Below are 26,229 nucleotides of genomic sequence, written 5' to 3' on the forward strand. Positions count from 1 at the left end.
GCAAGGATCAGCAAGGTGGTGGGACTGGACAATGACAAGGCAGGAGTGGGATGAGGAGACTGGCCAGTGCTCTTGCCCTTCCTCCAGGCCTGCCCCTGACATCCATTGCTGCTTCCAATGTGGAAACAAAAGCAAGGAAAGAGAATCACAGAAGCAGCTCAACTGGAAAAGGAGAACATCAGAATAAAAGAGCCCTGCTGGATCAGGCTCAGGGCCCATCTAGTTCCACTTCCTGCACACAAGACACACAAGAGTTCTATCTCCTGTTGCCAATTTCTTGGGTATGGTAGACAGCTCACCACTGCCATTTTTTTCTTCATGGTTGGCAACTTTCAGTCTCGAAAGACTATGGTATAAGCCAGGGGTGCCCAAACCCCGGCCCGGGGGCCACTTGCGGCCCTCGAGGCCTCTCAATGCGGCCCTCAGGGAGTCCCCAGTCTCCAATGAGCCTCTGGCCCTGTGGAGATTTGTTGAAGCACTGGTCCAAATGCAACTTCTCTCAGTGTGAGGGTGACTGTTTGACCTCTCATGTGAGCTGTGGGATGAGAGCTCGCTCCACTGCTTGCTCTTTCACATCTGTGATGCAGCAGTGGCAGTGAAGGAAAGGCTGGCCTTGCTTTGTGCTAGGCCTTTTATAGGCCTTGAGCTATTGCAAGACCTTCATTCATTCATATAAGTTCATCTTTAATATATTCATTTATGTAAACTTATGTAAATTTATTCAAATTTTAAATGTAAATTAATTCTTTTTCCCACCCTGGCCCCCGACACAGTGTCAGAGAGCTGATGTGGCCCTCCTGCCAAAAACCTTGGACACCCCTGGTATAAGCCTACAGCACCCGGTATTCCCAGGCGGTCTCCCATCCAAGTACTAACCAGGCCTGACCCTGCTTAGCTTCTGAGATCATGGTATAAGCCTACAGCACCCGGTATTCCCAGGCGGTCTCCCATCCAAGTACTAACCAGGCCTGACCCTGCTTAGCTTCTGAGATCATGGTATAAGCCTACAGCACCCGGTATTCCCAGGCAGTCTCCCATCCAAGTACTAACCAGGCCTGACCCTGCTTAGCTTCCGAGATCAGACAAGATTCATATTTTGCAGTCCTTTTCACAAGATGAATGTGCAAAGACAGCTGCACTGCTGGGCATGCATGGCTGAGCTGGGCAAGCAGCTGACTGAGCAGCCAGATGGGGAAGGCTGCACCACCCCCAGTTCACCACTCTCCCCAGCTGGGAAAGCAGCTGCTTCACCCTACCTCATGAGCAGGTCAGACCTGAATTTCCCCCTCCAAATTCAAAGGCTTGAAGAGAAGGTGCACTTTAACTCCTCTTAACCTCTTTTGCCTCACTCTGCCCCTACTCCACATAAGGGAGTTTGCTCAGACGAGGGGGGGAAAAGCAGAGCTGCTTCCATCTCCCACAGCATACCTGCAGGAGAAGCCCCACTTTTGGGAGCAGTGGAGGCAAAGAGCAAACAGTGATGCCATGTTACCAGGAAACCCCAGCAGCACCTTCACTGCTCTGTTAACCATGCTGGCTTGAACCTGGGTTTTCACATACCTACATTTTGTGTTGGTGCAAGGACACCAGTTCAATTCTGGGAAATGTGCACTGGAGATGGTGGGAAACATTATGCATGCTTTTGGAATCAACTCTGAGCAGAGTTAAAGCAGGGTCCCCTCCATCCAGCAGAGATGACTTATATTGTTGTTGGCATCCTTCAGTCTCGGAAGACTATGGTATCGCGCTCTGAATGGTGGTTCTGGAACAGTGTCCTCTCCAGTGCGCGAAGCCTGGGTAAAGAAGGTATGGAGGATAGGCTGTTACCCATGCAGCAAATTCCCCCTCTCCACGTCACTGAAATGGTCCAATGGAAAGGCAGAAGCCAATACGGTTGGTTCCAGTGACGTCGCAGGAGTTGCCAGAACGTGACTGTGTTCAGCCATGAACTGCCTCAGGGACTCCGGCTCTGGATTTTGCCTCGAGGTTGACTCCTGAAGCCTTTTCCATAACTGGATGTAGCCACAAGGCAGTGGAGGTTTGGGATCAGAGTTTTCCTTCTCTCAGATGAGCTGCCTTCCCAGGCTGACGAGTCCCATCTACCCGTTGGCTGTTTAGTCGCCTCTTACGACAAGTACAGCCAAACTGAGGGCCTATTCTTATCCCCAGCCCCCAGGGGTTATATTAATCTTATATACGTATATCTGTCCACCTACTTGCCTTCCCTGCTCCTCTCCTCCTTTTTCTGCTCCCTGGATTGCAAAAGGAAGAGGAGGGAAGACAGAAGGAGGAACTGTGGAAGGGATTGATAAGCGAGAACCTTAAAGAGTGGGAGGAGCAGAGACTGACGCGTCATCAGATAAGGGGAGCGGCATTTGGCAGGCCACCTCAGGAGGACTCGGGCCAGCTCCACGTGTGCATAACTCTGCCTGTTGATCTAGTACAGCGGGGCATCATGTCAAAGTACCTCCAAAAGTAAGCAGTCAATAGGCCAGAACTTTACTAAGAAAATAGTTGTTTATTAAAAAAAAAATTTAGGGCACCTGAGAACACGGCAGCAGGCAACAGAGTCCAAGAGACAAGGATTTATCCCCACTGTATTGGAACAGGGAGCCATCAGTCCATTATGGTTTCCATTTTTCAAGAAACTTCTGCCAACCAGACTTTCACAAATGAGGTGGCAAAGAGCAGAGTGCTCAGGGCCGTCTTTCCTCCCTTCCCTAGCTAGCCCTAACTAGCTAGACTTGTCCAAAACAGAGGGTGCAATGGTAACAACCTCTCTGGGCAGTGGAAAGAATAGTACTGTACTCAAAAGACGAGATGAGCCAATCTACAAAGATAGGAGCTGTTGCAAGACAACATGAAGAGTTGGTTTACAGACCACACAAGGCTTCTATTTTTAAATACTTTGCTATCGTCCTTATGAAAGGACCTTTGTCTGCTGAAGAGCTGGGTAACCAACCTCAGAATGAACAAACGTAAGGAAGGCCACTTGCAGTACAGATGGAGTATGATCTGGGCCTTCCTGAAGCATCACTGTTTACTACTGTGCTGTACCAGCTCTATTATGGCAGTAACAAATTCATACTGAGCTATTGCAAGAGCATGTGCTTGTGTTCCACAGTGAATCACAACTGGTCCACGGACCCCTTCTTCGGCTACACAGAGTCAAGGCGCTGGCTTCAGATGTTCGGAGATGACGCCACGCATCATCACCAAACTTCTAGGTTGCTGAGCTCCATGCTGAGTGGAGCTTGGTTTGGAGCTGTGTGGCCATGTGGCTTACAGGGAACAATGGCCGCAACTGTCAACAGCTTCTCTCGGAACATTCCAGCATCCTTCACCTGATTGGCTCCCATGATGCCATTCACCCTCCAAGCAAGAGAAAATAGGGCTTGGTTGATTTCTCCCCTACTCTTGTGAACAGATAAATACGGTCGGTTTGTGCGCTCATCGCCCACTCACCCCCAGACACCTAAGTGGGACTCATCCTGCATAGGAGGGAGAGGTTGGCTGTGGACAAAAGTCACACTTATCCAGCTTTGGTGCTGTTTATGAAGTCTGGGGTACAAAGGCTCCTGTACTCTCCTGAACTCCTGAAATGTTGAAGGGGTAGGGGTATGAATGAAAACACTTCCCTCCCATGGACAATTACGACCAGCAGATAAGAGGGCAGCCACTAGCTTAGATGGCTTTTTAAAACCGGTTCCGCGCATATATGGTGGGGAACATGTCTATCAAGAACCTTTAGGGTGAAATCCTAACCAACTTTCCAGCACCGAGGTAAGGGTAGTGCAACATTGGGTAGGAACAAACATTGCCTTCCCTTGTGGAAGCCTTCCGTGACTGCCCCCCAACTGCAGGATTCAGCACTTGTCCCACTGGCACAGCTATGCCAGTGCTGGAAAATTGGTTAGGATTGCGCCCTTAAGCAACTAAATGGGTTTTACTTCTGAGTAGACACGCACTGTGCCATTCAAGTTACAGGGATCATCCATGTTCAGATGCAGGATTTCTCCAAATACCAGATGAAGCGATGCAACAAGGGCAGGTCGTCATGAGCTTCCTAGAGGCTTCTAGGTTGCTCCTGTTGAAAACTAGATGTTGATACTTTGGTCCAACTGAATGAGGTAATTCTTACATTCTTTAGGGAGCTGAAAGAATTGGCAGCCTCCTGAGAGGATCCTCCTCTTCCTCCACTCCAATCATTCCTAATTTCTGAAGCAATGGAAGAAACCATAGAAGAAACAGAACCGGAGACAGCAGAGGAAGTGCGCAAGAAAGGAGTAAGTAAGAGGGTTGTCCATCATGCCGAATTTCTAAATAACTGGCAATCTACATCATTCTGTTATTCTTATGCAGGCTCTGAGTAAAGCTGCTGCAAATACTTATCCTTAGATGTAATGAAATTACATTATTGGTAACGCAATTGTGAAATGGGATGACTGAGGAGAAAAATAGAGACGAGACCATATATTTCTTATACAGGTCCAGCCTATTTATACATGGATTTTTTTATACACAGATTTGACTCAATATGAATGGGTCCTGCAAGCGAGAAGGAATGTGCTGATCCCTGGGGAAGGGGAAAATGCACACCTTTAAAATCAGTTTAAAAAACTGAACAGTCCTTTAACAAGAGCCTCCTTAATGAAAGACGGAGGGCAGCTGGCTGACAATCCATCAGTCCGTCTCTCCCTAGTGGACCCCTCCCTTCCCCCTAAGCAAGTGAAAGAAAGGTTTCACCTTTGCGTTGGTGAAGGGAGGGGCTGAGTGTAAGCTCTCAGCTCTTTGTAAGCTCTTGGAGGAGGACTGATGGATTGTCTTCTTAAGGACTCTTATCTTACATCACAAAGGTCAGCAAGGCTGTTTTGAAATCACTGGAGCAAAGAAACTTTGTTTTTTAAATTGATTTTGCTATAGTTTGTTTTTTGCCATTCAAAAAAGTGCTTGGAACTGAACCCATGCAAATAATGAGTCTCAACCTGTAGTTCCAAAGAGGCAGATGAAGCAGGACTCTAGTTCAAGTTGAGGCAAAGCTTTTATTTTGTCCTGGAGACAGAATCAATTTTAATGGAGGAGTATAAGAAGAGGTTATGGATCTAGAATTGGTCTATCCACAGGTTTAAAAAAAGTGTGTTTTTTTTTCTTTAGGTTAGTAGCTAAATATTTGTGTTGTCTTTATAGTCCACATTTCATTTATTTAGGAGATTTTTAAAATCTCACCTCTTGGCCTCCAAAGGAGCTCCAAAGTAGTTCACCTATTTAAGTTTTTTTTTTTTTTGTAAATTAATGTAACAGACTATGAACAAAAATTTTTTTTATTTTATACAGTTGCTTTGTTGTTTTAAATTATGCTTTTACTATGTTGTGCACCTCACTGAGCCATGTAAAGCACAGTAAAAATGTTTTGAAATAAAGAAAATAAATATATTTTTGAATGCTATGTCCTGTACATTCAATTGACACTACCCACCATGCCTTCTTGTAGGACTTCACAAAGCATCTTATCCTGGTTACGGTGATTTCTTCCACTGGATTTCTCCAATATGGTTACAATTTCTGGGTCCTCCACTTCCCATCTGTGGTAAGGTAGCCCCTCCCCCAGCACTGCAAACCCCTTCTTAGTGCTCTGGTTAAGATACTTGCTTGAGTTGTCACATTTTTATATCAACTTTCCTCCAAGGAGTTCAGGGTGGTCTACATAGTTCCCTCCCTTCTTTTGTCCTTACAACAACCCTGTAAAGTAGGTTAGGTTGAGAGATAGTGACTGGCCCATGGTCACCCAGGAAGCTTTGTGGCTGAATGGATTTGAATCTGGATCTTCCAGGTCTCAGTCCAACTCCTGAACCACCACACCAGTGGTTCTCACACTTTTAGCACCAGGTCCCACTTTTTAGAATGAGAATCTCTCAGGACCCACTGGTAGTGATGTCATGACTGGAAGTGACATCATCAAGCAGGAAAATTTTTAACAATCCTAAGTTGCAATCCTAGCCACACTTACCCAGGAGTAAGCCCGATTGATATCATTGTAAAAAGCATATACAGAGTAGCCTGTTAAAAGTACAGATCTGTAACATTTCCCCATTACTGGGGAAACCCCTGCTAACTGGGTAAGAGGCACTCTTTCAAGTGGGTGCTCCTCTTTTTAGCAGGGGGAGAGTAACTGGCCCACCTCACCCCAGCAGTGTCTTTTCTAGTGGCTGTCTGCTGGTGTTCTTTTGCATCTTTTTAGATTGTGAGCCCTTTTGGGACAGGGAGCCATTAGTTGATTTTTTTCTCTGTAAACCGCTTTGTGAACTTTAGTTGAAAAGCGGTATATAAATACTGTTAATACTGTTAATTACAGTCACATGCCATGGCAGTATCAAGTCTAATATATTTAAAATTAAATATTGAAATAAATGGGGCCCACCTGAAATCAGCTTGCAACCCACCTAGTTTGTCCTGACCCACAGCTGGAGAAACACTGCACTACACCATCCTACCTTTCTGCTTATATTGTCTCTGTAGGAAATAATGATGATGATGATGATGATGATGAATATTTATATACCCCTTTCTGGCAAGAAGTTCACAAAGCAGTTCACAGAGAAAATCCCATATATAAATAAATAGTCCCCTGTCCCAAAATGCCTCACACTGTAAAAAGATGCACTAGAAAAGGAATGACACAGGAGTTGTTGTTCCACCCTACCGCCTGCTAAACACTTTGAAACAGCGCCTCTTTGCCCAGCTTGCAGTGGAAATCTTGTAGATGCCTACAGTCCCTAGAAGTTAACAGACCAACCCTATGCATGTCTACTCAGAAGTAATTCCCATTATATCCATGGGATTTACTGTCAGGGAAGTGTGATTTGCATTGCAGTCCAAGTCTCAAAGCTGGATAGGCACTAGTTTATTTATCTATTTACTTATTTATTCTCCCCACTCTATCACCCTAAGGTAAACATACAGGGGGGACCAGTGTGGCCATCATGTGGCCATGCATGTCAGGTGTTCCTGATCCACCTCTTAATTCTTGCAATACTGAAGAGTATTGCTTTGTTGGGGGGGGGGACCTAAGACCCCCGGACCAAACTGCATGGCTGCCCCGTCAGCTTTTTTCTCCATTTATAGCATACAGAAGGCATGTAATTGAGTTTGGAATCAAAGCAGGAAGAAAGTTCTAAAGCCCCCCCCCCATGCAATTTATAAAATAAGGGGGAGGGGACAAAATAGACCTTTCCCTAATGTGATCTGGCCATCACTGAGAAAGTAAATCTGTGTTTCACCTGTAGTACTTCAGACCACTACTTGGGACTCAAAAACTTGAACTCCACCATACAAAAATATGACATCCTTCCATGATGGGAAACAAGATAAAAACATGCATTGGCCAGGTATACCTGCTAGGCAACCAGGATCACTTGCATTACCTTGCAGTGGCATAGCTAAGGGAGTGCAGGGGATAGCAGTCGCACCAGGCAACAAGCTTTAGGGGGGCAACAAGCTGAGCTTGACACTAGTGACCAAAATTGTGAAAATCTTGGTATGTATGAATAATACCATCATGTTATATATCATTGGAAAGGTAATTCAATGCAGAATGCAATGAAACAAACCACATCAGAATATCTACATTCTATCAAAAGGTATGGCCAATTAACCAGAAAATGAAAACACAACTACTTTAAGGAACAAAAAGTGGATTTCTGTAACTCAAAACTGACCTATGAGACTGATTGTTCTGAGAGCCAATGAGATGTTATTATGATGCAGCATGGAATCAATAAGGTATTAATATGGAGCAGGCAGGTTTCCCCCCAATATGCACTTTTTAAAAAGCCCAGGTGTGACGTCACTTCCGGTTGTGACATCACTTCCGGGGCATCTTTTTGAGCTCTGCACTGGGCTACACGTTCATTAGCTACGCCACTGCTGCCTTGTCAAGTACACAGTCTGACAGGCTGGAGGCAGTGGGTGAAACCAGTGGGGGGGCGGCAACATGGCTGTGGGTCACTGCCCCCCAGACATGCCAGCTGGGGTCACTTGATCCCCTAGACTTCCCACCCAGGTATGCCACTGCAGTCTATAGTATCCCCAACCTGGCCACCATATAACATGTAGCAAGGTATGAATGCCAAATGTTTTGCTTTTCTCTCCTAGGTCTTGATGAACTTTTACAATGCCACTGACGACCAGAGGGGAGAGGGCAGCGCCCATCAAAGCATTCTCTGGCTCCTCTTCTTTCTTGCCATTGCTTTGTACCCACTTGGTGGCCTTGTCGGGTCCTTTATATTTGCCCCTCTGGCGGACATGTGCGGAAGGTACAACACAGAGACAACATGGCAGTCAAGTATCAACTGAAAGATCCAACTTGAGATGATGCATGGGTGGCGGCGGGGGAGGGGTGGAGGGACAACATATATCACTGCTACTCTCTCATGTCTCCCTAGTTGCATTTACCATTACTAAAAGTGTCACCAGAGCCTTCAGCACCTCCCCTCCCATTTCCAGAATTCAAAGAAAGAGCAAACACAATGTGACATCATCTCTAGATGATCCTACGCCAGGGGTGTCAAACATATGGCTCGGGGGCCCGATGTGGCCTGCAGAAGCTTTATATCTGGTTCTCAGGGTCTCAGCTGCTGAGCAGTGCTGAGGTGTTACTGCTGAAAGGGCAGCCCCCACGAAAATTGGGCTCTCCCATATCTTGAAAGATTATCGAGATTTGTGTGCTTTCTCTTCTGTCATTTGCAACTAATGAGTTCCTAAGTGAAAAAAAGTGGTGCATATTTTTGGTTATGACCAGTTTAATGACATCACTTCTTGCCTTATGACATCACTTCCAGCCCTCAGAAGGCACCATGAATGCTATTTGGCTCTCAGTGTGAAACAAGTTTGACACTACACATTATGTAGGGGACAATGGGGGCTACATGAGCTACATATCTTCTACTTATCCACCTAGAATCGTAGATGACCTATTACTAGGTAATGAAACATTGGAGGCCGAAAGGTAGAATTTTTTTTTTTTAAACAGACTAAGGGCACAAGCCTAACCAGGTCTACTCAGAAGTAAGTCCTATTTTGTTCAATGGGGCTTACACTCAGGAAAGTGTGGTTAGGACTGCAGCCTAAATTTTTAAAAAGTGCCATCCAGTCAACAGGGTACTACTCTTCAGTTGATTTGGCCCTTAGGACACAGAGGGTTCAGCATCAAAATGTTGACTGTGTCTGAGCCTTACTGAGTAAGCATGTCCTGACTCAAACTGGCTACAGGTCTGCAGCTGGGTGGGGGAATTTTTTTCTTTTTCCAAACTTTCTAGCTCAGCTAATTTATTAAATTTCTCCCTCTGTGTTCAGCTGCTTTTGCTCCTCTCTCCAGCACACATTCCTCAAGCAAGCCTTAGGCAGTTCAAAGGATGTCAATGGAAATGGAAAATCCTTTTTGCTCCTTCCTAGGGGTTTTTGGAGCCTGGATGTGTATTAATAATAATAATAATAATAATAATAATAATAATAATAATAATAATAATAATAATAATAATAATAATAATAACTTTATTTTTATCCTGCCCTTCTCCCAAAAAGGGACCCAATGCACAGCTATACCTCTCTGGGAACTTTAACCCTCTCCCTTTAACCCTTTGGTTTCCCAAGAAGTAAAACTTTTGGGGTGTTGTTTTTTTGTTTGTTTTTTTGCATTCTGTTCAGACGTAATTCTGCTAATCTCTGGAGTTTGGTGAGTGCCCAGAAACTGCCACCTATTTTATGAGTGATCCAAATTTGCTACAGTTCTATTGACACAGAGCTGTGGACTTCAGAAACTGAGGAGGAAATTGCCCTTAGGGAAGGACCAGAGTATGTGCTGAATCAAGGTCTCAAAATCAATCTGTAGTGGCAAAGTAGCAACGCAAGTGTCTCTCCCTTGCAAAACTATGTGAGGGCAGTCTGTTGAGAAGCCAAAGTATGTGGCTGAATAGGGTTTATGCTGGCTGGAGTTTGGCACTTCAATGCCTTGCAAAGCTTTGTGTCCCATCCCATAATTAGCAAACCCAAAATAAAATGGGGGGGAAACAAGTGATACTGTTGCATCGCCTTCACTCCACTCTCACCAAGCTCCACTGCTCTTTTGACACCACTACTGACATCTCCCAAACCCTCTTTCTTTTTAATTCTCTTTCTAGGCAACAGACTTTGATCATAAATAACTTTTTATCTATGGTCTGCGCTATCCTGATGGGCTTTTCCAAAATGGTACAAGCCTACGAATTCTCCATGTTCTCACGTTTTCTCACAGGAGTAAGTTCAGGTGAGTCAGGGTCCTGAATTTCCTGGAGTTTCTGGCACTCAAATCTACCTGGAATTCTTTTCCTTAGACCAGAGAACATTACCTGGTAATCCCCGATTCCTGGAATCCAGAGTCTCTCCTTCATTGCATGCTTGAGCACTGAGAAGGAACTGAAAACGGGCCACAATCCATTTTACAGACTGTTGCAGCCCACACAACATGCTTTTCCCCTGCACTTTGCTACATGAACACTCAAAAGCCTGCTCTCCGATACTTTATTTAGAACCCAAAAGTATCATCCTCCTTTGAAGTGTTGCTATCATTTTTTTGTGAATCAACAGTCATCTACAATTTTATACTGCTTTTGTACTGGGGGGAGGGGTTTTCATCCTTCACTTCAAGAAGCAGAATGTATGGGTCCTAGTCCTGGCTAGCCCTGGGTCACCCTATTACAGTTGTCTAACTATCGTACCCTCTCTCTGGACACCAACAATGCCTATGAATAAAGACATCTTATGGTATTTCTGATTGACATACTGACTCTGAGAACCAGAGACTCTGACTGACTCTGAGAACTCTCATACAGAACCAACCGTATTGGCTTCTGCCTTTCCATTGGACCATTTCAGCGACGTGGAGAGGGGGGGTTTGCTGCATGGGAAACAGTCTATCCTCCATATCTATTTTACCCAGGCTTCGTGTACTGGAGAGGACACTGTTCCAGAGCCACCATTCAGAGCGCAATACCATAGTCTTCCGAGACTAAAGGATGCCAACAAAAAAAAACTGACTCTGGTTTTGCCAAGCCTCCAAGGGAAAAACATTCCATCAACATACCAACAGCACTGAACATGTCTTTTTACGATTTCACCAGAAGCCTCACATGCACATTGAGGAAGCGGGAGCAAAATTACCCATAGCCACCTAGAGATTTTCCTGCATTCTATAAAGATATTTGTGTGTTTCTAAAGAAGCATAATGTAAACTAACTCTTGAATTACCATCTCACCAGGCATATTCTCCAATATTGTCCCAGTGTATCTCTCGGAAATAGCCCCTAAAAATCGGAGGGGAGCGATCAATGTGGTGGCCTCATTCTTCCTCATCTTTGGCATCTTGATAGGTCAGGTCTTTACTGCTCCACAACTCTTGGGGAATGAGAAAGGTAAACCACAAAGGTGCATCCTTGGGTTGGTCACCTGAGACCTGTGAGCACACTTTGTAACTGGATTTTCTTCCACAGGTTGGCCAATATTGATGAGCTTTGCTGGGTTCATGGCATTATTTCAGATCGTCCCACTGTTCTACATTCCTGAAAGTCCTCGGTATCTATTGATTCAGAAGAGGGATGAAGGGAATGCAAGGCAAGGTACAATGTCCCTGCACAGCACACAGACCTCTGGGAATGGGCACTCTCCACAGCTGGGATAACTCCTCACACTGAAGGGATTTCACATGGGCTACTCCCAGGGTGAAAATTAATGCCATCTCTTGCCCTTCTCAAAGGTCCTCACAGCACTGATATTACCAATTAGTTACCCTTTGCTGTTTATATGCAAGCAAGATACATGAACATGATATACACGCATTTATGACTATCTGTGAGAAGCCAGGAGTGCTCTTCAGATCAGGCCCTGCTTCTTTGTCTTTCAAGGTGCAAAGCTAACAATGTAGCTGCCATAGAAGGGCCATTTTTGAATTGGTTTTTTTTTTTTTTTTACATTTTCCGTCATTTTTTTGGTGTTAATATTTTTATATTTCTTGGTAGGATGCTTTCAGATTTGGAAAACCATCTGAAATGCATTTTAAATAAATAAGTACTCAGAATTTGGACAGAGAGTCATAAGGAAAGAAGAAAAAAAACAGAGACAGATTCCTGGCCCTTTAATTTTGACATTAATTATTGGAATTTATTAGTTTTATCATTAATGGAGAGGCGAGGGTACCTGGAGTATTGTGTCCAGTTCTGGTCGCCGCATCTCAAAAAAGACATATTGGAAATGGAAAAGGTGCAAAAGAGAGCGACTAAGATGATTACTGGGCTGGGGGCACCTTCCTTATGAGGAAAGGCTACGGCGTTTGGGCCTCTTCAGCCTACAAAAGAGGCACCTGAGGGGGGACATGATTGAGACATACAAAATTATGCAGGGGATGGTCAGAGTAGATAGGGAGATGCTCTTTACACTCTCACATGACACCAGAACCAGGGGACATCCACTAAAATTGAGTGTTGGGAGAGTTAGAACAGACAAGAGAAAATATTTCTTTACTCAGCGTGTGGTTGGTCTGTGGAACTCCTTGCCACAGGATGTGGTGACAGCATCTGGCCTGGACGCCTTTAAAAGGGGATTGGACAAGTTTCTGGAGGAAAAATCCATTACGGGGTACAAGCCATGATGTGTATTCTGATTTTAGAAATGGGCCATGTCACAATGCCAGATGCAAGGGAGGGCACCAGGATGAGGTCTCTTGTTATCTGGTGTGCTCCCTGGGGCATTTGGTGGGCCGCTGTGAGATACAGGATGCTGGACTAGATGGGCCTATGGCCTGATTCAGTGGGGCTGTTCTTACGTTTATGTTCTTAAGAGTGCCATGGGATGGTAGCAGATGGAGAATGACAAGCATCCCATCTGTGTAACTTACAGGGAAGTTCCTAGTATCTCTCAGGTCCCGATCAAGAGACCTGCAAGACTCCACATTTACCAAGGCCAGTAACGGGCTCACCATCCCCAAAGAATTGCCGTTTCCCTTTTTTATGGAGGTTGCAGAGTATGTGAGTTTATTCTTAGGTTTGTGCCCTCAAGACTTATTCAGGACTCCACAAGCACACCATATGTGGGCGCCATCAGTCACGTAACTAAGGGGGGAAAGGGCTGCATTGTCCTGGGTACCCCGCCTTGTGGAGTGCTAACTTGCAACCCCAATGGCAAATTCCAAGGTGGAGCCAGAGCCTTAGAAGGCCTGCGGGAGGCCTTAGAGAAGCAAAAAAAAACCAGGAGTGCCTTTTTAATGCCTCTAGGAGGCCTTCCGAGGTGTGGGTAGGAGTACACGCAGCCTGCCTGTAGCTCACCTCCTGGATGCGACTGGATGCAACCGGGTAAGTTGTTAAATTTGATGGTGTTAAACATTTTTTGTGCCTTTGGGTGCTAGAGGCGTTAGCTATGCCACTGGCCGCCACCTACTCCATGCTCTGTGTCTCTCCATGCATATGCCAGCACTCTGGGCAGTGACGTAGCTGGAGGGGGAAGGCCGAGCGCTTAGACTGGCAGAGAGCCTCAGCAAGGTGGGCAAGCAGCCCCTCCCTTCGGAGCCATTCTATATGGCTCCGCTTTGCTCCCCCGCCGGGAATGGCTCGAAGGGAGGGGCCACTTGCCCGCCTGGCTGAGGCTCCCTGGCAGCCTGTGTGCTCCGCCCCTACTCCAGCTACACCACCGACCCTGGGGCTCCCCAAGTCTCCTGTTCTAGGGGGACACACTGAAGAGGCCCTGGAGCAAGGAATTCTTTCATCCTGTCGATGCCGTTGGTCTTCCTCTAGGGCCCTTGGTGCGCAACACTTGAAAATTTCCTGACCAGCTTCCTCCTGTAACACCAGTCCTGTCTTCTCTTCTTCTAATTCAGTCTTGATGAAACTCAAAGGTCAGGACAATGTAGAGGAGGAGATGGAAGATCTTCGCCTGGAGGATCATGCTGAGAGAACAGAGAAGAACATGACCATTTTCAAACTCATACATTTCCCAGGTCTGCAGAGGAGATTCACCATCATCCTTGTCTTGATGTTTGCCCAGCAGTTTGCTGGTTACTCTGCGGTAAGGAACACACAGCCCAATCCTACGCATGTCTACTCAGACCTAAGTCCTGTTATAGTCAATGGGGCTTACTCCCAGGAACATGTGGACAGGACTGTAGCCACAATATCCTAAGTTGCTAGAACAGTGAGCAGGAAAACGTGGCCAGGCATTCACCATCAAGATTCAGTAGCAGTGACATAACTGTTGTCATCCTGAGTTGCAAACTCTTGTCTAGGCAGACATGGAAATCCAGAGTGTTTTCAGCACATATCTTGACTGCTCAGAGTTCTTGAGGACAGGAAGAATTTTCCTGCTTTTCAGTGCCTGCCCTCTGCAGAAAGGCACTGAATGCAGCAGCATCCAAGCTCCTGGCGAGCCACGCAACCTCCCCGGGTTCCTCACTCCTTTCCTGCCCCCCCCCAGGAGCCACTAGATAAGGGAAATTAGTTGGATGTTGCTTGCTCCATTTTGAAAGCCTGCAGGAAACATAAATTAACCCACAGAGGCAGGATGCACTGTGGCCCTTTCAGTGGGAGGCAGGTGGGCAGTTTGTGATCTGCCTGAAACAAAGAACAGATACCTGTTAACAATCTCTCCTATCATTTAATCTGCTCAGGTGTACTATTACGTCGATGGAATATACCTGTCTACCGGAATGAGAAAAGAAATGCTCCAGACCCTCCATATAGGAACATTCACGTGTCTCATACTGATTTCCTTAGTGTCGGTAAGACCCTTCCTCATCTGACTTTCTTCCCTTTTAAGTTGTAATCCTACACACATTTTCCTGGGAGTAAATCCCATTGATCACTATAGAACCTATGCCAAGAGACAGCACTTGATCCAATGTCAACCAATAAGTCTGTTGACCAAGCAGGAAGCTAACCATTGGTCCAGATACCCTCTCTGTATTCAACAAACTTCATTGCCTTGTGATAGTATCTAACACACACACACACACACACACACACACACACACACACACATACACACACACAGAGAGAGAGAGAGAGAGAGAGAGAGAGAGAGAGAGAGTCACTTGCTTCCATGCCCTTATTTTCCCTAGATGCATCTCATCGATTCCGTGGGGCGGAGGATTCTTCTTCTCTCGGGCTTTGGGGTCTGCAGCATCTGCTGTGCCGTATTACCCATAACCATCCATCTCCAGGTCTGTAATTCAAAATCACAAGTCCTGGTGGGCCCAAAAGGGCCCAAAGTTGTTCAGTACTCACCCCCTCCCCGCCACTCCCAATCTGTGCTAGAGAGATGGTTGCAGATACATTTCAACAGCCACTGTTTCAGCTGAAACAGCTTTTCAAGCAGGACTTTCTCTGCAAGCCGAATGAAAAGAATTCAAGCAGTGGAGTGGGAAGTAACAGATATGCCTTCCCTGTTGATGTCCTGAGGTCTCCATTGCTTTCTCTGAGCAAGCAAGACTATGGCATAAGGGAGCCCAGCTGCAAGGAAGAGGCATCCCTGAACATAAGGAGTGTCTGTCCCCTGCATTTCGGCACGATTGAAGCAAGATTTCTTTCTTTCAACAGACGTTTCACTCATGGATGTCTTACATCAACACAATTTTGATCATCACCTTCCTCCTCGGACACTTCATTGGGCCAGGTACGTGTTCCGATGATGAGCCAGACTCTGGATGAGCACAAGATGTGCACAACCCAGACAAGTTAGAGAACAACTGAAAAAAGGCCATCAAGCCTGCACCTCTCTTTCCAAACAGGCTCAATTCCCCACCTCCTGGTCGCCGAATTATTCCTTCAGTCATCCCGTTCCTCAGCCTTTGCAGCTTCAGGAGCTATGTTTTGGTTGTGGAGGTTTATTGCAACGCTGACACTGGGAGGTATAGAGGTGAGTGTTTTTGCCAATGAATTTGGTGGGAAGGGGATGGTCTAAACAGGTAAGAAGCCAAGACCCGCCTAAACCCCTTAAAGCAACTCTGAAGCTTCATCTTCGGCCAGAGATGTCAAACTCATTTCAGGTAGTGAGCCAAACAGCAGACTTGGTGACTGCTGAGGGCTGGAAGTGACATCATTTAGCACAGGGGTGCCCAAACCCCAGCCTGGGGGCCACTTGTGGCCCTTGGGGACTCTCAGTCCGGCCCACAAGGAGCCCCTGGTCTCCAATGAGCCTCTGGCCCTCTGGAGACTTGCTGGAGCCCGCACTGCCCGAAGCAACCACTGTTAGCCTGAGAGCAACTGTTCGACCTCTCACGTGAGCTGTGGGATAAGGGCTCCCTCCACTGCTTGCTGTTTCATGTCTGTGATGCGGCAGCGGCAGCCAAGGAAAGGCCAGCCTTGCTTTGTGCAAGGCCTTTTATAGGACTTGAGCTATTGCAAGACCTTCATTCCTTCATCTAAGTTCCGTCTCTAATATACTCATTTATGTAAATTTATGCAAATTTATTCAAATTTGAAATGTGAGTTAATTAATTTTTTCCCCGGCCCCCGACACAGTGTCAGAGAGATGATGTGGCCCTCCAGTCATAAAGTTTGGACACCCATGATTTAGCAGGAAGTGACAATAGGCAGATGGTGTCCAGAAATAAGCAAATTGTTCTCACAAAGAATCTCATAGAAGAGATAGTGCGCAAATCTCGTTCATAATTTCAAGATATAAGAGAGCCCATCATGCTGGGACAGCGCAATTATAATGGTGGCTAGAGAAATGGCTTCCAGGGGGGCACATCCAGCCTGTGGGCCTTATATTTGACACCCATCTTAGGTAGATCCATTTATTCTCATTTGCGAACCCAAACATTCAGGTTAGTGTTTGTTGCTTCACGTCAAATTCAAAGGCATTCAGAAATAAGTGGTACATCTTTTGCAACGTGTTATAGTGGACCAACTGGACCTCGATTTCCTCTTGGCCATACCACCCACTCCACAACCTTCAGTCCATTGTGTTCTCCAAGATTAGCCTGCTGCCCGGGCTCTGAGAATGAACCAGGAACTTCACTGTCTAAGCCTAGGCTTTCGGCTTAGATTATGTGCATGCTGATGATTAACAGGGTCAGGACCAGTGGTGGGATTCAGCAGGTTCTCACCTATTCTATAGAACCCCTACCTAATCCAGCTGTTGGTTCTAAGAACCGTTTGCTGGCCAGGGAGTTCACGCCTTGAAATGTCAGGGCTAACCCTCCTGGGGGCAGCAGCCGTGCGGGGCCAACCCGTCCTGGGGGGAAAGGGGGTCGCTCCCAGCGGGTGCCGAGGCTGCTGGGGCTGAAGGGGCAAGCAGGATGCGGCCAACTGGAGTCTCCCGCGACGCAGCTGCCGCTCACCAGCCCTTGCGAGCTCGCTTTCACAGCTCCTGCGAAAAGGGCGTGCCTGCAGATGCAGCCTGCTGACCAGGGCGAGAGAAACAGCCCAGCTGCTCGCCCCACGCCGCGCCTCCCCTCCCCGGCCGAGCTGGCTGACTGGCAAGTAGACTGCTCCTGCGCCTGGAGGCTCCTTGGGCTCAGCTCTCCCGTGGGCACCAGAGCAGCTGCCGCCCAAAGCCCCTTTGGCTATAATGACTTACTCCTGAGTAAACATGCATAGGATTGTGCTCAAAGGCTGCAGTCCTAGCCACACTTTCCTGCGAGTAAGCCCCTTTGGCTATAATGAGTAGATATGCATAGGCTTGGGCTCTCATGCTGCAGTAAGCTCTGTTGACTATAATGGGACTTACTTCTGAGTAGACGGGCATGGGGATTGTGCCCTTACTTCCCACAAGCACAGGACTGCACCATGGGGTTGGTTTTCATCCTTGGGGTTTGGGAATGCAGTTTTGTGCCTGGGATCTTTTCATTGCAATACAACTTGTTGTTACACAATGATTGTATAATACACTATCAGACACATAGAGGCGATGCTCCCACAGCTGAAATTCCTCAGGTTAAAAAAAGGCAGGAATGTGGCACAAAACATTACTTCATTAAAGGTACAATCCTATGCAGGTCTTCTCAGAAGTAAGTCCTGTTGTGTTCAATTGGTCTTACTCCCAGGAAAGTGTGGATAGGATTGCAGCCTTTGAGCAGAATCCTATGCATATCTACTCAGAAGTAAATCTCATTATAGCCAATGTGGCTTATTCCCAGGAAAGTGGAAGTAGGATTGCAGCCTTTGGGGCACAATCCTATGCATGTCTACTCAAAAGTAAGTCCTATTGTGCTCAGTGATGCTTTCTTCTAGCACCTGTGCAGTCACAATGCAGCCCTGAGGTAAGGGAACAAATGTTCCCTGCCCCCCACCACAGGATGCAGTGCATGCGCTATTGGTACAGCTGCACTGGCACTGGAAAATTGGATAGGATTGGGTCCTAAGTCCTCTTAACTGTAACTTTCCAGCACCAAGTCCTGGAGGTCTCCTTGTGACAAGGGAATGTTTGTTCCCTTACCTTGGGACTGCAGTGTGGCTGCACTGGCTCTGGAAAGTTGGATAGCCCTTAGGCTGCAATCCTACTCACACCTGGAAAGCAAGCCCAATTGACTATCTAATGTGATTTACTCCTGTGTAGGCTTGCATAGGATTGGGCTGCTATTCCCAGGTAAGTGTGCTGAGGATGGTACAGTTAGCATTGTTCCTTCTCTAGCAGAAAAGTTCCTTTAGGTTATTCCCCCCCCCCCCCCTAGAAATTGAAGATTTTTTGAACAAGTTTGCAAATTGGGTTTAGGTCTTATCACCTAATGAAGAAGAACTGGAGAAGCACTGGGAAGAACTTGTGATCAGGGTGAACCTCAAAACCTGCAAGGCTTGTTACATGTGCAGTTAATTTTCATTTTTAGGCTGGGTGGTGGGTGCTTGGGCACCTACACAGCTGTAACACTTTTGAAGGACTGTGGTGGGGAGGTTCTGCCTCACCTGCCTCCCCACCCACTGCAGGCCCCTGCTTTGCACTCCCTGGTCAGTAGCAGCCCTCAAACTTGTGGGAGAATCGCCACTAGAGTAGACCAAAGTGATGGGTATCTGCTGTTGCTTGTCAGAAAGCAACCTAGAAGAACAGTCCCCTCATAGTACCTTTTTGCTCATTAGTGAAACTGTCCTTCAAGGCTGCCATTCTCTCTCAAACCCTGGAAGTCAACAACTCCCCTTGAACTTGTTGGGCTTCTGAGTAGACGTACATTGGATTGCAGAGTTGGAAGTTGGAGGGGGAAGCTTTAGAGTTCACTGGAATTCTTTTTGGGGCTGGGTGGTAAAAGCAATAGAGCAGCATTTCTCAACCAGTAGTACTCATACCACCAGTGGTACTTGAGGTGGTGCCCAGTGGTACTCATGGCAGGACCCCCCCCCCCCAGACCTCCACTGCCTGGCAGTGAGACCAGCAATACGATGCAACAAACAGTGGTAGGAGGCTCAGTTCTGCTTTTCTTGCACTCAAAAAAGCCTTCCCATCTACCCTGGGAGCCCAATCCTATGCATGTCTACTCAGAAGTAAGTTCCATTATAGTCAATGGGACTTACTACCAGGAAAAAGTGGATAGGATTGTAGCCTGAGCCTCTATCTTACCGTGGTTTGTTGCATCATATCTGGCCTCTTAGTATGGAAATAACTGGTGATAAAGTCATTCCAGTTACTTCCAGTTGTACTTCCCAGAGGTGGGCCATGCAAAATGGTACAGCGGGCGAGAGGCAGATGCTGAGGAATGCTGTAATAGAACAAAAAAGAAGGGGAGATATAAAGATGTTACTATGCTGTTGTTGCTTTTGGCTGATGATGAGGTGTCAGACTATGTGCTCAGTGCACTTTTGCTGACCAGATGTTCACCACTAAAAGTGAACCAGATCCTTGAGAGGATTGACTGCTCTGGTAAAAATCACCAAGTTCCCACTGAGAAGGAATGTGGCCCAGCTCAAAGCCCAGTGCAGCAAGTTGGTTTGTGCAGATGTGAAGGTGCTATGCTGCTGTGGTGTCTCCAGAGGTTGGTAACCTGGAGCCCTGGCAGTTCCCACCTCCTCTTCTTGGTGCCTTCCTGATTTCATTATACAACTGCCTTGAGAATTCAAGAAAAAATGTCCATTTGAAGTGTGCATTTCAGTCGCATGTTTATCCTCCTTGGAAACTAGTGGCCAGAGGCCTGTAAGTATGACTATAGAGGACAGAATTGCAGCCTTGCAATTTGGATTTAGACATTGGGTTAAAGTTACAGTGCAATCCTATGACTGTCTACTCAGAAGTAAGTCCCATTATGTTCAATGGGACTTACTCCCAGGAAAGTGTGTACTGTACAGTATAGGAGTACAGCCGTAGTCTTTCAACTTCCTCTGCGGCAAACAATTGAAGCTGAGTTGCTCATTGCTCATTAGGACATAGAACCTGTTGTTAATTTATTTGAATCCCACCACTGGTCAGGACCAGGCTGCTGTCTTGGCCCTGGGGTGTGTGTGGCCTCCCCCATGGCGGCCTCCTCTCTCTCCCTGCCATCTTGCTCTCTCTCCTTTTCCTTCCATTCCAGGCTGAGCTCCTCTTTCTCTCTCCCTTGTCCCCCCTCTCCTATTTCCTGGACAGGCAGTTGAGCCTCTCCTCCAAGCTTGCTCTCCAAAGTCCCCCTGCACTGGTTGCAAGTGGAGGCAGCAACAACAGAAGAGTGCATCTGACCATTGTGAAACAGGGTGGGGGGGCAACACAAGCTCAACTCCAGGTCCTATGATTAACCTTCTTGGCCAGGGCCGGCCCAAGACCTCCCAAGACCTGAGGTAACCGGGGGATGTGCCAGCCCCCGCTCCTCCCTCTACCCATTGTTCCAGCTCAGCACACTCCACATTTCCACAAGTAGGTGGACAGAGATGGGCACCCCCCCCCCACCAATCTGCTGCCTGAGGCATCTGCTTTAGTTGGCCTCATGGATGGGCCAGCCCTCTTCTTAGGTCTGTACAAAACTTATGGATTGTCTTCTACACTTGACTTGCTCCAGCCCACTCTAAGAGCAGGACTGAGTGACGTGGCTCTGGCAGCTGAATGCCTGGGGGGCCCTACTCTGGGGTGTAACCACAGATTCGAAGCCCAAGATGCTCCTGGCCTCTGCTCCTTGGAATCAGCAGCCCAGGAGGTTATGCCTATCCTGAATCAAAAAACCCTGTTATTGTGCTCATGCCTCTCTCTCTCTCTCTCTCTCTCCCCCCCCCCTTTTTGTTTCCGTCTCCAGGCTGCTCTCAGGGCGTACGCCTTCTTGCTCTACCTGCCCGTTGGCTTGGCCACTTTTCTTTTTATCTTCAAGTTCATCCCAGAGACCAAGAAAAAGACATTTCGAGAAATCCGGAGGATCTTGGCGACCCAAGCGACCAAAAAGATTGTGGTCAAGTAGCAGACAGTGACACAGGAACTCTGGGAGAATCCTGTGCAGTCTTTTCTTTAATGGTGATAATAGGAATAATGTTAATAATAATAAAAAAGCAAAATTTCAAAGCAGCCTCTGATGTTGTTCTTCAGCCATCTTGGCTCTGTGGATATATGTCATGAATAAGTACGTGTTAGGCCTAGGTTGGCGGGAGAAGCCTGAGCAAAACTAAGACAGTGTAACTGAGAAGTTGCTAGCAGTTCCCAGCTGCAGGGATGTGAGTAAATAAACAAAAGGATTTGTTGTCTCTCCTTTGCCGGGCAGGAAGGACAGATAACAAGAATTACAACCAATTGGAGTGTTTAGCACCTTAGCAGACAGAGCAGAGCCTTATCAAGGGTGATTGAGGGCAGCTGTGGATCTCCAGTTGGGAGGAGTAAGAACTGAGAGGGGTTAGCAATCAGGCCAACTTCGAGAAGGTTCTGTTCCTCAAGGGTTTTGACTGGACAGTCTAATAAGTATGAAGTCACCTCAGCAATATTAGCATAAGAAGTATAATAATGAGTATAATTATAATAAAGTATAAAAAACACCCAGGGGGTGTGAGGGGTTCCTTCTTGGACAGAGTTTTGGGTACAACATCCTGCATGCATGGGAGCTCCGTTGTCTATCATGGGCACCTGGCCCCATAGGTAGCCCTGGAGCTAAGAGATCTACAAGAGTAACTGACCCAGGTGAGAGATAGGGATTAATAGAGATAGCCAGCTAGCTTTAATAATTTATTGCTGATATGTTTCCTAGATGTTTATGCCTCTAGCACTTGCTACCTTATTGTAGAGTGTGTAACCTTATGCACTTAAGAAACTAAAATACCTTTTACTAAGTTGTTTCATTGTCTGATGGGGACAAAGGTTCAGAATCCTGCCTAGCCATTCAGCAAGCTACCAAGTGCTCATTGAGGTCTAGTAACTTGAGGACTGAGGCTTTAATTGGGGAAAGAGCTCAGTGCCTGCAAGGGATAGAATTAAGCCTAGAGGGTCTCAGTGAGACCTAGAGGGTCTCAGAGCCACTGGCACGTACAGGGTGGTTGTAGTACTACTGGGCAAGGGGCCTTGAGGGCTTTAGGGTTCGAAAACCAAGATCTCTGAGCCCCCAAACCCCCCCCCCTTTGTTTATGACAATACAGCAGTTTCCCTTCAGTTGGAAGGACCTGTCTGTTCATATACAACCTTTCAACTCTCCTGGTGTGAAGCATACCTTATTAACCTATGAAATGCACGCATAATTACAGAGTTTCATATATGAAATGTTCTCTTGGCCTTTTTAATCTACAGGCTTCAATTCCTCCCCTACTAGTGGGATGAAATGTGCCCATTTGCAGCAGGGTTGTGCCTGGTGTGGTACTGTTAGCCAAATTGCTAAAGTGCTTAGGGGGCATCTATGGTTTGTCGTGGTGTGGAAGAATCAAAAGCACAACAGGTTTGAAGTTTCCCATGTTATTCTGCAGGAGAGAGACACAGCAGTTTTACAAGGGGCAGACAAACAAGCAAGTCTCTATCTCCTTTCACAGTAAGTCTTCAGTATTTATACAAGCCATTTTCAACCAATGTGCCATGGCACATTGGTGTGCTGCGAGTGGTCCACAGGTGTGCCACAGGAATTTGAGGGAAGGTCATTTATTAGTAGGGCCTATGAGGATTAAAGGCCCCCACTAGCAGCATGGTGTGCCTTGTCAATTGTCCAAAACCTGATGGTGTGCCTTGACCATTTTAATGCCTCGTGTGCCATGAGATGAAAAAGCTTGAAAATCACTGATTTACACAGTCATGCAAGCAAGCACATTTCTGCCCCTTTGAGGGCTGAGCTCATTATACATGGTTGGCAACCTTCAGTCTCGAAAGACTATGGTATAAGCCTACAGCACCCGGTATTCCCAGGCAGTCTCCCATCCAAGTACTAACCAGGCCTGACCCTGCTTAGCTTCCAAGATCAGACGAGATTGGGCATGTGCAGGGTATGGTAGTCAGTTGAATTTCCACCCCATTTATTGTTATCTACACCCTTCCCTCTTTGGCTGGGTTTTCTGAATTCTTTAGCCCCCCCCTTACAAATAGCCCCCCTTAAGAACAGGAAGCCACTTATAACAAGCGGCTTCCTGGCCTTCTTCTGTGTGGGAACGGTAGACTTTGCTTAAAGTGTCTAGTTCTCAAAGGCTAGCTACAAATTCCTTGCTTCTTGTGCTAACTACAAGCTGCTGGTGCCTTGACATATTTCAGTCATTTCCCCCCCCCTGCTTATTTCATGTGTCCAGGGTGACCCCTTCCCTACCTCCAGCTTTGACACCAGCAGCCTGCCCCTCAGAGCCAGTGGGAACCAGAGATCTTCTCCTTGTAGCTGCTGGCCCCACAGCCCAACAGCTTCACTTTGACAGCTTGTCTAGTGCAACAGTACAGCCTCTGCACAGATTGTTAGAGCAAGCTTTGCCTGATGCCAAGGTTAGCACCCCCCACATGATAATCACATCCAGGTTTGCCACCAGGCGTCCAGTCTGCAAGGGCTTGTAGCCTCAGCCTCAGGAACCCCCCAGGCCTAGCAGGACAGCCAGGTAGAGAAAGCAAGCTCCTTTGGGAGAGCGACCAGAGAGCAACATCACAGGGGGAAGGCAGGAGGAGCAAAGCAAGGGCGAAAGGACTGGCAGGGCTTGAACTGGGGCTGAAGCAGGAAGGGGCAGGGTGGAAGCAGGAGGCTCTTGTATGTAAGGACCATTTCGTGGCCGAAGAGGAGCTTAGTACAAGGGTAGGTGCCAACCCAGCCAGGGTTGTTGCCCATTACCCCTGCAAGTAAAGGCTCATGACTCATGAGGAGGAGTCCTTATTTCTGTTCCCTCCAATTTTTCTAGAGGGTTCTTGGGCATCCATCCGGGACATCACTTCATTCTTGTCTCTGGCGACTGCAGCCAAATAGTCTGGCATGGACCCCCTAACACAGCATCAGTACACCATGATAAAAGCATATCTGGGCAGTGAAAAAAATAGTACTCAAAATATGAGATAAGCCAACCTAAACAACCTGTCTGGGCAATGAAATTATCGTACAGCACTATACAAAAGATATGAGATGAGTCAATCTACAAAGACAGGAGGTTTTGCAAGAGAACATGAAGAGTTGGTTTAAAGACCACACAAGGCTTCTACTTTTAAATACTTTGCTGGTCCAGGACCTTTGTCTGCTGATGAACAAACATAAGGAAGGCCACTTACAGTACAGGTGGAGTATGATCTGGGGCTTTCCCGATGCATCGCTCAGCCTCTGCACTACTGTGCGATATCAGCTCTATTATGGCAGTAACAAATCCATGCTGAGCTATTGCAAGAGCATGTGTTTGTGTTCCACAGTGAGTCACATCCTATATGTGGACCCCTCCTTCTGCTGCAGAGTCATGGCACCAGCTCTGGATGCTTGGAGATGACGCCATGCATAATTACCAGGCTTCCAAGTTGCTGAGTGGAGCTCGGTTTGGAGCTGTGCAGCCGTACGGCTTACAGAGAACAATGGCCACAACTGTCAACGGGTTCTCTTGGAACCTTCCAACATCCTTCACCTGATCGGCTCCCATGATGCCATTCACCCTCCAAGCAAGAGAAAATAGGTTGATTTCTCCCCTACTCTTGTGAACAGATAAATACGGTCAGTTTGTGCACTCATTGCCCACTCACCCCCAGACACCTAAGTGGGACTCATCCTGCATAGGAGGGAGTGACTGCCTGTGGACAAAAGTCACACTTCTTTGGTGCTGTTTATGAAGTCTAGGGGACAAAGTTTCCTGTACTCTCCTGAACTCCTGACTTAACTTAAATGTTGAATGGGTAGAGGTAGGAATGAAAGCACTCCTCTCCCATGGACAACTACAACCAGAAGAGGACGGCCAATGACTTAGTTGGCTTTTTAAAACTGGTTCCATGCATCTATGGTGGGGGACATGTCTATCAAAAGCCTTTAAGTAACTAAATGAAATTTACTTCTGAGTAAAACTGCATCAGTGCACTGTGTTATTCAAGTTAAAGGGATCGTCCATGTTCAGATGCAGGATTTCTCCAACTGCCAGATGAAGCAACGCAACAAGGGTAGGCTGTCACCAGTTTCCTAGACGCTTTTTGGTAGCGTCTGTTGAAAACTAGATGTTGATACTTTGGTCCAACTGAATGAGGTAATTCTTACATTCTTTAGGAAGCTGAAAGATTTGGCAGCCTGAGAAAGTCCCCCTCTTTTTCCACCCCAAGCAATCCTAATTTCTGAAGCAATGGAAGAGACCATAGAGGAAACAGAACCGGAGACAGCAGTGGAAGTGTCCAAGAAAGTACGTTTAACAGGGTTGTTCATCATGCCGAATTTCTAAATAACTGATAATCAGAATCATTCTGTTTTACAGACTCTGATTAAAGCTATTGATATAAATATTTATACTTAGATATAATAAAATTACATTGCTGGTAACACATTTGTGAAATGGGACGACAGGAGAAAAATAGAGACAAGACCATAAATTTATCATAATACCAAAGAGGCAGATAAAGCAGGACTCGAGTTCCGGTTGAGGCAAAGCTTTTATTTTGTCCTGGAGACAGAATGAATTCTAACAAAAGAGTGAAGGAAAAGGTTATGGATTCAGAAATTGTCGGTCCACAGGGAGAAAAGAAATTGTGTTTATTAAGTAGTAGCTAAATATTTGTGTTGACCATATTTTATTTATTTAGGAGATTTTTAAAATCTCATCTTTTGGCCTCAAAAGAGACTCTAAGGCAGCTCATCTATTTAAGTGTAAATTGATCTAAAGAATTTTTATATTAGCAAATTTGTTATTGTATTTTATTTTATGTAGTTGTTTTAGCTATTTT

General features: G+C 46.5%; 2 protein-coding genes and 1 pseudogene across 2 annotated transcripts in view; 2 read left to right on the top strand and 1 right to left on the bottom strand.

Moving 5' to 3' along the window:
• Positions 1-4,226: 4,226 nt before the first annotated feature.
• On the top strand, positions 4,227-21,361 carry LOC136660255 (solute carrier family 2, facilitated glucose transporter member 5-like). Its single transcript, XM_066637380.1, has 12 exons — positions 4,227-4,286; positions 5,492-5,587; positions 8,152-8,312; positions 10,176-10,300; positions 11,292-11,444; positions 11,523-11,648; positions 13,898-14,085; positions 15,134-15,235; positions 15,612-15,687; positions 15,803-15,922; positions 17,386-17,501; positions 21,203-21,361. The coding sequence occupies exons 1-12, from the start codon at positions 4,227-4,229 to the stop codon at positions 21,359-21,361; spliced, it is 1,482 nt and encodes a 493-aa protein (XP_066493477.1).
• Positions 21,362-23,246: 1,885 nt separating this feature from the next.
• On the bottom strand, positions 23,247-23,362 carry LOC136660811 (5S ribosomal RNA; annotated as a pseudogene).
• A 2,272-nt stretch (positions 23,363-25,634) lies between these two features.
• The window catches only part of LOC136660256 (solute carrier family 2, facilitated glucose transporter member 5-like), a 34,451-nt gene continuing 33,856 nt past the window's right edge, over positions 25,635-26,229 (top strand). The window contains exon 1 of the mRNA XM_066637381.1: positions 25,635-25,691. Within this exon, the coding sequence (XP_066493478.1) occupies positions 25,635-25,691 (57 nt within the window). The remainder of the gene's footprint in view (positions 25,692-26,229) is intronic.

The sequence above is a fragment of the Tiliqua scincoides genome, chromosome 9, assembly GCF_035046505.1.
Source record: "Tiliqua scincoides isolate rTilSci1 chromosome 9, rTilSci1.hap2, whole genome shotgun sequence".
NCBI classification, from domain to species: domain Eukaryota; kingdom Metazoa; phylum Chordata; class Lepidosauria; order Squamata; family Scincidae; genus Tiliqua; species Tiliqua scincoides.